The sequence below is a fragment of the Pinus tabuliformis genome, chromosome 2_1 (genome assembly GCF_031772625.1).
Source record: "Pinus tabuliformis cultivar Carrire ecotype Pingquan chromosome 2_1, CPIR1, whole genome shotgun sequence".
NCBI classification, from domain to species: domain Eukaryota; kingdom Viridiplantae; phylum Streptophyta; class Pinopsida; order Pinales; family Pinaceae; genus Pinus; species Pinus tabuliformis.
Window position 1 is genome coordinate 17,208,982 of NC_142299.1, and position 14,147 is coordinate 17,223,128.

The window sequence follows — 14,147 nt, forward strand, 5'->3', positions numbered from 1 at the left end:
GTAAGTTTTTTTTTGTTTTGTTTTTCTTGCCGTAAGCACAAAAACGCACAGCAGTGCGAGAGATAAAAGGGATGTAATGTTTTGTTATGCTGGCCATTTTGAAAAACAGAGGTATGTTTTGAAATTGGTTTATGTAACATCCATAGCAGTGGAAAACAAGAAAATACAGAGACAGAGTTTTTTTTTTGTAATTCCCTCTTTGCACAGAGGAAGAAATATGTAACAGAGTTTCAGTTTTAATTAATAGAAATGCTTTGTGACTGTGTAATGGTGTCTTCTGAGTCATTTTGATTTTAAGAGGTTCTTGTCAAAAGATCCTGGACAGAGAAAACAGAGCATTGTCTCTGTGGTGAATTTTATTCTGGTTTTGGTATTTCTCCATTAAAAATACCCAACAGAGATGCGCTACGCCTTTGCGTACGATGCTATTCCTCGTCATTGTAAAGATCCATTTCTAGATATATGTACATATTTCAAGGGATGGAAATGGGATATCGTCCAAGATATTGTGGGAAAAGATGAGCTGAGGATGTTAGAAAGCAGAGCACTTGTGACTAAAGCCACAAATGGGGATGCGAGTGTACACGATGTCATCTTAACACTCGCTCGCCAAAAGTCAGAGGAAGAGTCAAATGGTAAGGAAGTGAGAAAGAGATTCACCAGTGCAGGTGAACTCGAGAAGTTCCTGGAAGAGGAGGTAACAAATCTATGAACTCGGAAAATTTAAAACACGGTCATATACATGTTTGATTATACAGAGTCTGTCTTTATTTTGATTTAATTATACTTAATAATGGCATGCAGGACACTCAAGGGATTAAAGGCATCTGGTTGACTGATTATTATGTTCATGCATCATTGCATATATGTGCATCAAGACTTGACTCAATGCATAATTCATTGAGAGTTCTTCATTTGGAAAGTAGGACAAAAGTGGAGGGAAATTGCAATAAGATATTTAAAGAGCTGATTTATTTAAAAGCGAGGATTATCCAGCTTCCGTTTCATGTGTCACAGTTAAAGCAATTGAAATACTTGAGTTGTGAATTCCGTGAGGCAAGTGATTCTATTTCTCTCTTCCGTTTTCCTGAAAATTTTTGAGTATCTATTTAAGAAAACGTTTTACTAGTTATAAAGATTTCATACGGTTGACACTTATGATCAATTACATAACTTGCAGCATATGCCTCCAATCTTGCGACTCGTGAATTTTGATGGAAGCTCGCAATCCCGTGCAGTTCAAGATTCTATACAACTTCGAAATTTGAGAGTATTAATATTCGACGGCTTTGAAAAGTTGAAAGAACTGCCCAAAGAGTTGGGTAAATTAGTAAGTTTAAGAGTGCTGAAACTCATACGGTGCCAGGGTATACATAAGCTTCCTGAAGGTTTTGGTCAACTCAAACATTTGGAGGAGTTGGTTCTTAAGGATGCCGCAACCTTAGCGAGTTATGCGATGACTTCCGTGAATTAGCAAGTTTAAGAGTGTTGAAACTCATAGAATATGAGAGTATACGGAAGCTTCCAGAGGGTTTAGATCAACTCAAAAATTTGAAGGAGTTGGAACTTCTAAGAAGATGCGGCAACCATACAGAGTTATGCAACGACTTCAGTTCCCTCTCCTTGCAAATTCTAGATTTGAGTCAATGCGACAGATTAGAGCAATTCCCTGGCGATGGATCATGCCCTTCTACAGATATTTCAGTGCAGGTGATCATACCACCCATCCATATTTTTGATACCAAAAATGTTATTGCCTGCATTATGTTAATTTTTATAATATATAATATATACGATAGCCATTTTTTCTTACACGAACATTTTTCTTTTAGGCTTTGTCAATTTCGGAGAGTCAAAAGGAGAATATGGAAAACAATGTTTTATCAGAATTTGATAGCATGCTAACTGATGGACGAGGAGAGCCATTCCATCTATCTCATCTTCCACCAAACACTCCCGTCCTTGTCATAGCTGATACCCATATCTACCCTTGGATGGCTTTCCCGTGGGGCTTAATTAAGGAGACGATAGATGAAACGCAAACAAAATTTGAAATAATTTATATTGGTCCACATTTTGATGAGTTGCCCAGGAGAATCAAGGATAGAATATTTGTGATCGGTCTGCCGTATAGTCGTGTTCAAAAGATGCTCAAGCAAGTGTGCTTGACATTAGATGCAGCAGAACCATCAGATCACAGCTGTGCGTATCTTCAGATGCATACGAAGACGGTGGGGGAAAAGAACGATAACTATCGCCCTTGTTGGAGATTTTTGACAGCACGTGAATTGGAGGAATTTGTGGTGCGTAACTCTGGGAGATACCTACGGTTGAAGCAACTTCAAGCAGAAAGGGATGAAGAGAGTAGTAATATAGAGATGTTGAGTGAGTTGTTTACACGTTACAATGTCTTTGAAAAGAATGATTCATCAGGGCAGGTATGCACACGTTTTGAGTTTTTGTTACTCATTCTATTTCTCTATTATATAAAACAATTTTTTACTTCATTTTTCTCACTACCCTCCTTTATTTTGTTGACGTTCACCATTGTAAGATCGACCTGAATACTCCAAATTGAAAATTTTGTCAGTAATTCTATTTGTCTCTCTGTGTAAAGCAATTTCTTACCTCGTTTCACAAATTTCATCTTAATTTTGCTTGATGTGCTCATTTACTTTCTTGGTGTGACCATTATAGGTAACTAGATGTGGGGTTGACCAATTGAAAGGAAAAACTATTCTTTTAGATTTCAGGAGCGACTATTTTGATGACATGGGCCTTCTGTCTCTGAAGGAAATGTATGACGTTGTGGTGAAACAGAAACTTGATCTTGAAATTATATCCATTCCTATCAGGCAGATGGGGACAACAAATGAGCGCTTTTTAAGAGAAATCCCTTGGTTTGTCTTCTTCCAATTACCGTTTCAGGCAATAAGGAATATTAACATGTTCTTTTTGACTGAACAGTGTGGATGGGAAGAGTGGGATGAATGTGAAAAATGGTATGCAAGCATAAACGGTATTATTGAACCAAATGGGAGAGTTATCCCCTTTAGACCTTTTACAAAATACAGGGAGGCCAAAAGTACGCCAATTTCAGAGTCTCTCTTCAACCACTTGGAAAGAGCCTCAGATCAGGTTAATGATTTTATTTATTTGTTTCTTAAATATTTTGAGATTATAATATAAGTTAAAAAGAAAATGATAGATGAATAATTGAATGGCCGTTGCTTTTCAATTTTCAATTTTACTATATTTTTGTTGGTGTTTCTTATCAATTTTACGTTTATTTTTGTTGGTGTTTCTTATCAGGTGAAAAGGATCATGTTTCAAGTTAAATGGGGGGTAAAAGCTTGTCCTACTGTGCATGTGCATGAGGAAATCGAAAACTTTAAAAAAGAAGAATGGGAACAGCTGAAGAGTATGTCAATTTTAGAATTCCTTTTCAACCACTTGGAAAGTACCTCAGATCAGGTAAATAATTTTATTTATTTCTTTTTATATATTTTGACACGGTAATATTTGTGTTCATTCTTTTATATTGACACTATAATATAAATTAAAAAGTAAATGATCATGACTCAATAAACTGTTTCTTATTTATATTGACACCATAACATAAATAAAAGGGAATATAAATGATGATGAATAAATAATCAATTCTATTTTTGCTTTTGCTGTTGTTTCTGATTAGGTGAAAAAGCTGATGTATCAAGGAAAAATTATATGCTTGCTTAGTGCCTATGAATACGAAGAATATGCTCAACTCATGAAAGATCAGTTCAAGAAGGGCATTCACATTATTACTGTGGGTGATACAAGGACGAGGAGCTTGCGTCTCACTGCTACTATTTACAAGAATTATTATTATAATCCCATGAAAATTCCAACTGATGCGGAGAAGATCTCTTCGCTAAATCTATCAAGCCGTGAACATATGAGATTTTTATCACGTCTTCACTATTTGAAGGAAGAAATTAATAGAATAAAAGAGAGTGACAAGAAATTGTGTGAATTGAAAAGCCTTTTACACTCTTTTCAAGATGAAGGATCCGTGACCTTCTTTGACCAATATGGCAAAGTGGTTGCAACTTTAGGTGCAAATAATAATAAGTTAATATTCCCAAAGGGTAACAAACATAGAGCACGGCGATTCATTAAGTCAATGATGAAGGATATCGAAGGAGGAGGAAAAGAAATGCATGATAAGGACCCCGGCGTCTCCGACAGCCTTATTCAGAACATGCAAACAGCATCCACTAGTGTAGCAGTTGAACAAAAAAATATGGATGTCTATTTCAAGAGGTTGCTAAAGTACATATATGAGCTTTGGGGAGTGAAACTTTATCAGCTTTTCAAATTCAACAAGGTTGATCGCTTTCTTTAGCATCTATCCTCAATTTTCTGTAGCATATAATTTTTCATTAACATAATGACTTCCATTTCTTATTTCGTATTAGGAGGGGAAAAAGTCGTCACCGTCAAGGGTCACTTGGCCGGCTTCAAAAGGCTTGTCTATGTTAGAGAATTTCCTGTCAGAGGGAAAACACGCCAATTGGGTTGTGCGTATTAAACATCTCCATAATTTGACAACTTTTAATTATATTTTTATTTGAACATGAATTTCGTTTAGGGTCATGTCCTGCTTCTATTGCAAATATTGAATCTAAATTTTTCTTTTATGGTTTTCAGAAAGATGTCATCTCTCGGCATCCTGAAGAAGTTATGTGCGAGACCGTCATTAAGAGTCTCCTGAAGGATATAGAAGAGGAAAACTGGGGTGTTGCAGTTTTTCTTGGGATTGCGCATGTTTTGGAGCGCTTTGACTCTGTTTCTGCCAACGGAATTGAGTGGCTGCTTGTTTTAGAGGAGATGTTGAGAGTGGCTCAATATATAAAGCAGTTGAATAAAAAACCGGAGTTGTCAAGGATTAAGCGTTTCGCAACAGTATCGATCGTGATGTGCTCCATCGCGTGCAGTGCTGTAGTTGATCCATCCAAAATTGCCTTGTGAGTACTGTTGGAATTTTCTGATAAATCCCATAACAAACAGACAAAAATCGCACTCTGTTTTTACACAGAAAAACAGAAAAATTCGCTTGCTGGAAACAGTGTTTCAGTGACACAGTTTTTTTTTTCACAGTTGCTGAAACAGGTGTTTCAGCAACGGTGTTTCAGCAACGTAAAATTTTTCAGTTGCTGTTCGTGGTGTTTCAGCAACAGTGTTTCAGCAACAGGAAATTTTGACGTCACATATTTTTTGAGTTACGAGCTGTTTCAGCAACTAAGAAATTTTGACGAAATAACAGAAATGCACAGGAAGGAATATCTTTTTATGAGAATAATCCAACACATAAAACTAAGTCTTCCTCACGTAGAGGGATCTCCCTAACAGATTACAACAGGAACACTTCAGTTCCAGAAAACATTTATCTCAGAAAATTTCAGCACTGCTGTGCAATACAAAAAACTTACAAAACTGCACTTCTGTGCATTTCACTGTTCTGGAAATATTTTTCTTTCTCTTCACGCTGCTGCATGCTTTCCTCTGCTCTGTGTGATTCTTCAGCTGCTGCTTCCTCTTCCACTGCTCTTCTCAATCCATGCACTGCTGTGCAAAAGGGCTTCATACATGTGAGCTCATGTTGCTGCACATTCTTTCTTAAAAACACAGAAATTACATTCCAGCGCTGCTGCGCTATATTGCTAAACTCTTAACACTGCTGTGTGCTGCGTTTCCATATTCACTAACAGAAAACTATACTCACGCTGCTGCGTGCTCTCCTCTGCTCTCTATCTTTCTCTTATCTTCTACACTGCTGTGTCTACACATATATATAGTGCAGGAAAGGTTCTTCACCGCCTTAACTTGCTGATGAAATATCTGCTGCTCATAATTAACAGATTTGATTTCTTGCTGTATTTCTTGAGTCGGTTGTGCTGAAACCCAAGACTGATAAGTGTTGCGGCTGGTACTTTCCTTCTCGGCCATGCTTCTTCTTTAATGCTGTTTGGTGAGCTGTTATGGCGCAGAGCCCAGATCTGATCTTCCTCCTCCTTTGGGAACACAAACAAGCAAACGGTGAAAAGATGGTAATAGCGGTGATTTAACAGATCGGGGGAAAAATGTGGGGCGCCGGATAAAGACAAATGAATAAAGTAAAACAGCTGTTGCTGCTGCACAACAGTTGGAATTAATATTCCAACACTCCCCTTTTAATTTCAACTGCTGGGCGTTCAATCATACCCAGACACTTCCTCACATAGAGGAATTCACCAACTGCTTCTGATGCAGTTCCACAACCAATTAAAATTGTCTTCCTCTTAATAGAGGGATTTACCTAAGACTGTGCTTAAGAGCACCTTCCTCATGACAGAGGGATTCACCAGTGACTATGCTGAAAAGCATCTTCCTCTCAACAGAGGGATTCACCAAGGAACGCTTCAGTTCCACAACCAATTTCTGTTATCTCAGAAAATTACAGTTTCAGCCACACAGGCTGTTGCTGAAACACGCCTGTAGAATGCATTGCTGCTCCAAAACACAGCGACTCAAGGAACTGCTGTTCATTACAGACTCTGTCTTCTCCTGAAAAAACATTACACTTGTAAAATTTTCAATACATTTATGCTACTGCATATTCCATTACAAAACTTTATCTCAGCACTGCTGTTTCAGCACTCTGTCTCAGCACTCTGTTTCAGCACTGTTGTTTCAGCACTCTATCTCAGCACTGTATCTCAGCATTGTTGTTTCAGCACTCTCTCTATCACTACACTGTTGTGCATAAAATAACTTCTCAAATTTCTCTTGCGCTGCTGCGCATTTCTTTCACAACAAAAATACGCACTGCGTGCTCCCCTTCATTGATTACACTCGCACTGCTACTGTGCCATTACCTTTCATTTCTCTGCTGCCACACATTATCATTCACCCATGTGCATTAAAAATCTGCTATCCCTGTTTTTCTTTATGCATTTCTTTGCATACTGCATTGCATATGAAGAAAAACACTACATGTTTTTACTGATGTGTATTGTACTCACTCTGCTGTGAGTATGTTCTTTCACATTACATAGAAGGAAACTACCTTCCATTGCTATGCATTTCAATGCATGTGCTCCATAAAAAAATTTCCAAACTGCTATTTTAAGTTCTGTCTTCCCACTGCTGTGAGGGTCTTCTTGCTTTGCATACTTTTCTTCTCTACTTCTATGGCAGATTTAACTTCATATCTTTCCCTTATAAAAAGGTCTTCATCAAAGAGTGACTGTTAAGACAGTTCAACAACAAAAATTACAAGCTCCCCTTTAGTGTATGCTTTATCTTCTTTCAGCAGAATCTTCTCAAAAGAAATTTAGATCGGCTGGAGAGCTCAAGAGACATTCTGACTGTATTTCCTTCCTTCTCCATACTTGTTTAACTTTCTTCTTTTGCATGGGTTTAGCTTGTGTAAAGGCCCATGTCAAGTTACAGTCACGTGCCATATGCCCAATGTTATGACACTTGAAGCATTCAACTTTATTCATGAATAAGAATTCATGATTTCTTCTTGTGAAATTATTTCTTGGAGATTGTCGGGAACCACAACATCTATCTCCATGAAATGCTCTACAGTCTTTTGCCATATGACCAAAGTTTGAACAAGCATAACAATAACCAAAAAATGAACTTTGGTACCTAGGAGATGGAGGTTTCCTTGATGTACTTCTGAAGCCTTGTTGCCTTGAGATCCTTTGTTGATGACCATTGCATCTTGCCTCTTTGCCATCAGCTATATTTCTTCTTGGAGCTGGTTCTCTTCTTGGAGCTGGATTTCTTCTATTGCAGCCTTCATTTTTCTCCTTGCCTTTGCTGGAACTAGGAGCATCACCATCTCTCTCTGGCTTCTTCACATCTCCTTTGCTTAAGGCATCCTCATACTTGTTTGAGGGTTCACCTACATACCCAAGTCCTGATTTATCAAATGGAGATCTGTGATAGCTGAGCATATCATCCAAGGCTTGAGAGCTCTTCATGATCTTGTTCATCCCTTCAACCTTTTTCCTGAGGAGGACAATCTCTTCTTCTAACTTTTCACATTCATTATTTTTCTTTACTAGTTGTCCCTCAGTTTCTTCCTTGCTACGAGTAGCTTCAGCTGCTACTATTTTAAGGGAGATAATATCAGACTTCATTTTGGAGATTTCTGCTTGACTGCTCTCCATTTTCTTCCCAGCTTCTTGTGCCTTCTTTCTAGCTTCTTGTATTTCGGACTTAAGGGAGGAGACCTCTGCCTTATACTGTCCAATCTCTTCTACAAGTTTTTTCACTCTCTTGTGTCTTTGTTCAAGTTGACTTGACAAGACATCTGCCTGCTTCTTTGCTTCATTCAGCTGATTTGTCATGGATATGACTTCTTCATGATGTTTCTTCTTGCTTTCATCAAGTTCCTTCTTAAGCTTGGCAAGCTCTTCATCTCTTTCTTGTACTTGAAGTTTGATGAGGTCAAGCGTTTCATTCTCAGCTTCTATGATGAGTTCTTCTTGACTCATTGTCATGGTCAGTGCTCCGTTTGCATGAAGGTCATGCAGTCTGTCCCATATATCCTTTGCTGATGAATATTTTCCGAGATTCTTCTTCACTGAATCAGGGAGACCATCCAAGATAGTCTTTGCTGCTTGTGCATCATACTCCATGGATTCTTTATCCATATTGCTGTCATCAATCACTGACTCCCAGACTTCAATCCCTTCAAACATTAGGAAAGCCCTCATCTTTATTTCCCATACATCAAAGTTTCCATCAAACTTTGGAACCTCAAATACAATGCTTTCAAACAGATTGCCTTCTAGTTTAGTAGAGGGGGAGACACAATTTTAACAGGCCTGGAGGCTTTCTTCTTTGATCTTGCCATTCTTAACTATTTTTAAAATCCCTGACTGTGTTTTCAACAACAACACAGAAAATTATTCTGAGAAATACCTGGATCCTTTCTTGGCTGAGTCTTCACACTGCTGGAGAAGTTGCTGCTGCAAGAAATCTTCCTTCAGCTTCTTTGACACTTCAAAGAGCCTGGACTAGCTCTGATACCATGTTGGAATTTTCTGATAAATCCCATAACAAACAGACAAAAATCGCACTCTGTTTTTACACAGAAAAACAGAAAAATTCGCTTGCTGGAAACAGTGTTTCAGTAACACAGTTTTTTTTTTTTTCACAGTTGCTGAAACAGGTGTTTCAGCAACGGTGTTTCAGCAACGTAAAATTTTTCAGTTGCTGTTCGTGGTGTTTCAGCAACAGTGTTTCAGCAACAGGAAATTTTGACGTCACATATTTTTTGAGTTACGAGCTGTTTCAGCAACTAAGAAATTTTGACGAAATAACAGAAATGCACAGGAAGGAATATCTTTTTATGAGAATAATCCAACACATAAAACTAAGTCTTCCTCACGTAGAGGGATCTCCCTAACAGATTACAACAGGAACACTTCAGTTCCAGAAAACATTTATCTCAGAAAATTTCAGCACTGCTGTGCAATACAAAAAACTTACAAAACTGCACTTCTGTGCATTTCACTGTTCTGGAAATATTTTTCTTTCTCTTCACGCTGCTGCATGCTTTCCTCTGCTCTGTGTGATTCTTCAGCTGCTGCTTCCTCTTCTACTGCTCTTCTCAATCCATGCACTGCTGTGCAAAAGGGCTTCATACATGTGAGCTCATGTTGCTGCACATTCTTTCTTAAAAACACAGAAATTACATTCCAGCGCTGCTGCGCTATATTGCTAAACTCTTAACACTGCTGTGTGCTGCGTTTCCATATTCACTACCAGAAAACTATACTCACGCTGCTGCGTGCTCTCCTCTGCTCTCTATCTTTCTCTTATCTTCTACACTGCTGTGTCTACACATATATATAGTGCAGGAAAGGTTCTTCACCGCCTTAACTTGCTGATGAAATATCTGCTGCTCATAATTATCAGATTTGATTTCTTGCTGTATTTCTTGAGTCGGTTGTGCTGAAACCCAAGACTGATAAGTGTTGCGGCTGATACTTTCCTTCTCGGCCATGCTTCTTCTTTAACGCTGTTTGGTGAGCTGTTATGGGGCAGAGCCCAGATCTGATCTTCCTCCTCCTTTGGGAACACAAACAAGCAAACGGTGAAAAGATGGTAATAGCGGTGATTTAACAGATCGGGAGAAAAATGTGGGGCGCCGGATAAAGACAAATGAATAAAGTAAAACAGCTGTTGTTGCTGCACAGCAGTTGGAATTAATATTCCAACAAGTACTGGACACTTCAATGTGTAACGGCAATGCTCTTAGATTTGCTCCACCTAATCAGAAACAGTTATATGCACTAGTTTTTTCACTTTGATTATTAATTAATAGACTTGTAAAAAAAGGTTCTTAATCGAAGTTCTACCACTGGCAGGTTTGATCTCGCGACCGTAGACAACAACATGCTGAGTACAATTCAAAACGAATTAGAAATGAATATCCGCAAGCCCATTGCCAAAGCAATCACCAAAGGTCTTGATGGTAGAGATGGATGGCGGATCCTATATAGTTGCGATGAGTTGGACTTCTTCTTTGGAAAGTCTTGGTAGTGAAAGTGGGTCCCACTTAGGACAAATGTCCAACAGTTTGGACTTTTTCTCCGGAATTGGAGATGGCGGTCCGCTATGCTGCGTCGCTGCCGCCAAAGTTTCTTCAACCGCTACAACAAGAGAAGAAGAATAAGTCTGAACATCATCTACTTCACGTGTAGCAGCTCCAAAAGCTCCCTCACTTCCTCTACCTCCTCACGATGCATGGATAATAAAATCGTTTAAAGAAATTAACTTTTGTTGCATCGTAGTCGTTTAAAGAAATAAGTGTAATTAGTTTAGTGTCAAACTGTGTACTCTAAATATTCACCTACAAAACATTCTGAGGACAATCTTATCTAGATCCCCTATTTGAGTTATTCTGTTTCCACGGTCTATTATTGTAATCAATACATTTACAGGTCTAGAAATTTATCGACGAGGCTGCCTTGTAGAGTTGAAAAGCAGACATGAATATATATGATGAGTTGAACTGCAGCAGATCAATAAGTTTCAAATTTAGTAATGACTATGAGTGTTTGGATGGAATTTCAATCCACATAAGCAAGCTGCCTGCTTTTATGTGTGAATTTAATTTTTGAGTTTAAAATTCGATATTATTTTTTCCTTTATTTGATTATTGCATCGTAGTGTCCGCCCCCATCGTAATAGCAAAGCATTAGTTGTTTTACAAAAAGCTAAAACATAGCAAACCGCAAGCTATGAACCAAACATAACATCTTATACCGTTGACTTGTTTAACCCAGTTTTGAATCTTGATACGGTTCTTGAATTTCTATGCGTAACATAACTGGGTGTTGATTTTTGAGTGATGGATAAAGAGTTATTGCAGTTTATATTTAGAGTGTGGGTTAAACGAGTTAACTGTGTATATGTTAAGATATTTTTAAGAAGTTTATTAGTCAAAAAGGTTTAAATAACTTTCACAGAGTTTATTGTAAGAATCAAGTTTTATGTGATCAATTAAAGAACCCGGACTTACATGATTTATGCATAAATTTATGCTTTGTCTATTTTACCTTTCCAACAAATTGATATCAAAACAAAATTACAAAAAACCGAACCAGTAAAAACAAATCAGCAGCAGTAATCCATGAGATAAAAAGGATAAATAATTTTTCCTCTTGTTTGAGCTATAACGCTCTTTACATTGGTATTCAGAGCATTTGGACTTAGCATAAAACCGCGTTAAAGATGAAAAACTTAACGCGTACGCAGGTTGTCGTTGCCGTAAAGAGCATTAGGAGGCAGGCCTCAAGCAGTCACGGCCGCTTTAACCAAGTCCAGAAAAAGTTTTTTTTTTTTAAGTTACGTGGATTCTTTTTACCCATATTAAAGTGTTATGGTTTATTGAAGGACGGATTTATTAAAGGTTTATGGGTTATTCACGGTGATAAACGTCTACGCAATATAAAAGGTTTTGCCATAAAATTGGAAGGATTTTAACATAAAAGGCATTCGAAGGTTTTTTAAATCATTTTTGATATATTGAAAAGTTCAAGTTTAAAAAGGTTTTTGTTTTTTATATCTAAAGATATTTTATAAAATATATATATATATATATAAAATAATCAAAGGATTTTATTAAAAGGTTTTTAAAGATTTTTATTGGTAAAATAATTTAGGGTTTTGTAAAGTTCGTTAATTATTTGGTTTTTTTGTTAAGCAGGACAATGTTTTTTGGTGAAGATTGTGTTTTATGGGGCATATTGAAAATCATATTTTTTTCAGAGGTGATATGGAAGACAATCTCAATTAATCAGCAAAACAAATATAAAAAAAGAAAGCAATGACATTAATCATAGGTCGCAAAGTGCAACTAAAGCATATTAGGAAAAAAAATCGAAAAGAAGAGGTAAAGATCAGTGTCATGGTTAGAGAGGTTCAGGCCCCGACCAAAAAACTGAGAAGTCTCGCAGAAGACATAAAAGAAATTGAAGGTGATTGGTGTAGCTTTGATTTGCTACCACCTCCTATGTTTACAGGCGATTATTTTGATCATTGGGTTATCAAGATGTTAACTTTTCTTCGAGCGAGAGAGTTAATTGACTACGAATCTAATAACCCATATGATGCAGTATGTGATGTTTTAGCATTGAATTTTATAAAATAAGCATTGGATGAGAAGTGTTTGTGCAAGGTAGCAAAAACTACAACTTCCAAGGAAGAATGGAAGTTCCTGGAAGCAGAGTTTGGTGCAAGAGGGAGTGACATGCAACATCAGGTTATGTCACAAGCAAAGAAGTCAATCGCAGATCTGAGAGTAGACGAGAAAGACTCTGAGAGGAAAACAAACCTTGGAAAATCCCACTCAAAAGTGGATGATGGTTGTCAAAACCATAAAATTGAAACTCATTATGCGAGCATGCATATGGATGAAGAAGATGCAACAAAGATTGCAGAGAGAGAAGCAGGAGCCTCTATGTGTGAAACAGAGCAAGAGCAAATAAATGCTCAAGGACTCCACTGTAATGTGGATGATACAGATGATGGTGAATCCCACTGTGACGAAACACATGTGGATGATGACTACAAAGTGATATGTGAATTGGTGAATCCAGCTGTTATCGGGAAAACTAGTGTCCATTCAGAGCTACTAGTCCCACTAAGATAGGTAGTTATCTTAGAAATAAACAAACCAAAGTTACTTGTGTTTTACTTTATGAGAGATAGATGAGAGAGAAGCAGAGAGTACCAGCCTCAGTCTTTCGCTAGTCTCCTTGCTTGTTTCCTCTCTCCCTTGATAGAGCTTTCACCACTCCTTTCTCACTTGTCCCGCTTCAAAGAACACCTATAGAGTCAAAGCAGCAAAATACCATCAAAGCATAGAGATCTATAACCATAAACAATATAGGATTAGATGTACATTAACCATACAAATGCATATATAAATACAAGATTCAGAGATATACAAGTATATGGAGGAAAACTCAAATAGCTTTATTGATAGAAGTAGTAGAAGAGAGGATTACAACCAAGCTGTTTGATCCAGCATCATCCTCCCAGCATGAAAGCCCTCTTCACCTCATAAAAAGCAAGATCACCCAACAATACAATGTCTCAAAGAGAAACCAACAACACTTCCTTACAAATTACAAAATTCCAGCCTCTGGATCTCTAGGATGAGGGATCCATATATAGATGTTTGTAGGAGAGTGAGTCAGCTTCTGGGATTTTGATTAGTGTCATTTCACTGATAGTTCTTGGTTCCACTTGGAGATTTCATGATCTCTTACTCATCCCTAGGTGAATTCAGAGAGGGAAGTGTCATATGAGCAGTTTCTAGAAGATTCTTTGAGTTTCCACCTAGCAAACTGCCTCTACCATTTGCCTGCTCTCGCCCATCGCACCCTACAGAAGGGCTTTTCAGTATGCATCGGACCCTTTGTGTGTAGCAGGTGAGATGCATCACACCCTCAGCATGGAGCAGTCTATATGGTCCAATTTTGACCAGTTCTGAGCAGTTTTTCAGGGAGAACTTCTGGGAAATGATGTAATCAGTTGACCTTGATCTTTTAGGGTATGAAACAACACTTTTAAGGGTTTTAGAAGCCCTG

General features: G+C 37.7%; 2 protein-coding genes across 2 annotated transcripts; both read left to right on the top strand.

Moving 5' to 3' along the window:
- The first annotated feature begins 255 nt into the window (after nt 1–255).
- Nucleotides 256–1,474, top strand: LOC149198453 (protein SUPPRESSOR OF npr1-1, CONSTITUTIVE 1-like). The gene is made up of 3 exons (XM_089402063.1): nt 256–697; nt 805–1,056; nt 1,181–1,474. Exons 1-3 carry the CDS (start codon nt 401–403, stop codon nt 1,472–1,474), a joined length of 843 nt encoding a protein of 280 aa, XP_089258189.1. The 5' UTR covers nt 256–400.
- LOC149198454 (uncharacterized) lies at nt 1,472–11,067 on the top strand. The gene is made up of 8 exons (XM_089402062.1): nt 1,472–1,710; nt 1,833–2,438; nt 2,698–3,138; nt 3,313–3,474; nt 3,695–4,369; nt 4,461–4,562; nt 4,693–5,009; nt 10,416–11,067. Exons 2-8 carry the CDS (start codon nt 1,866–1,868, stop codon nt 10,588–10,590), a joined length of 2,445 nt encoding a protein of 814 aa, XP_089258188.1. The 5' UTR covers nt 1,472–1,710; nt 1,833–1,865; the 3' UTR covers nt 10,591–11,067.
- Nucleotides 11,068–14,147: the final 3,080 nt, after the last annotated feature.

Coding starts and splice junctions, on each gene's coding strand:
- LOC149198453 (XM_089402063.1), top strand. CDS start 401: ATGCGCTACGCCTTTGCGTACGATGCTATTCCTCGTCATTGTAAAGAT. Junction 698..804: donor AGAAGTTCCTGGAAGAGGAG/GTAACAAATCTA, acceptor AATGGCATGCAG/GACACTCAAGGGATTAAAGG. Junction 1,057..1,180: donor TGAGTTGTGAATTCCGTGAG/GCAAGTGATTCT, acceptor CATAACTTGCAG/CATATGCCTCCAATCTTGCG.
- LOC149198454 (XM_089402062.1), top strand. CDS start 1,866: ATGGAAAACAATGTTTTATCAGAATTTGATAGCATGCTAACTGATGGA. Junction 2,439..2,697: donor AGAATGATTCATCAGGGCAG/GTATGCACACGT, acceptor TGACCATTATAG/GTAACTAGATGTGGGGTTGA. Junction 4,370..4,460: donor AGCTTTTCAAATTCAACAAG/GTTGATCGCTTT, acceptor ATTTCGTATTAG/GAGGGGAAAAAGTCGTCACC.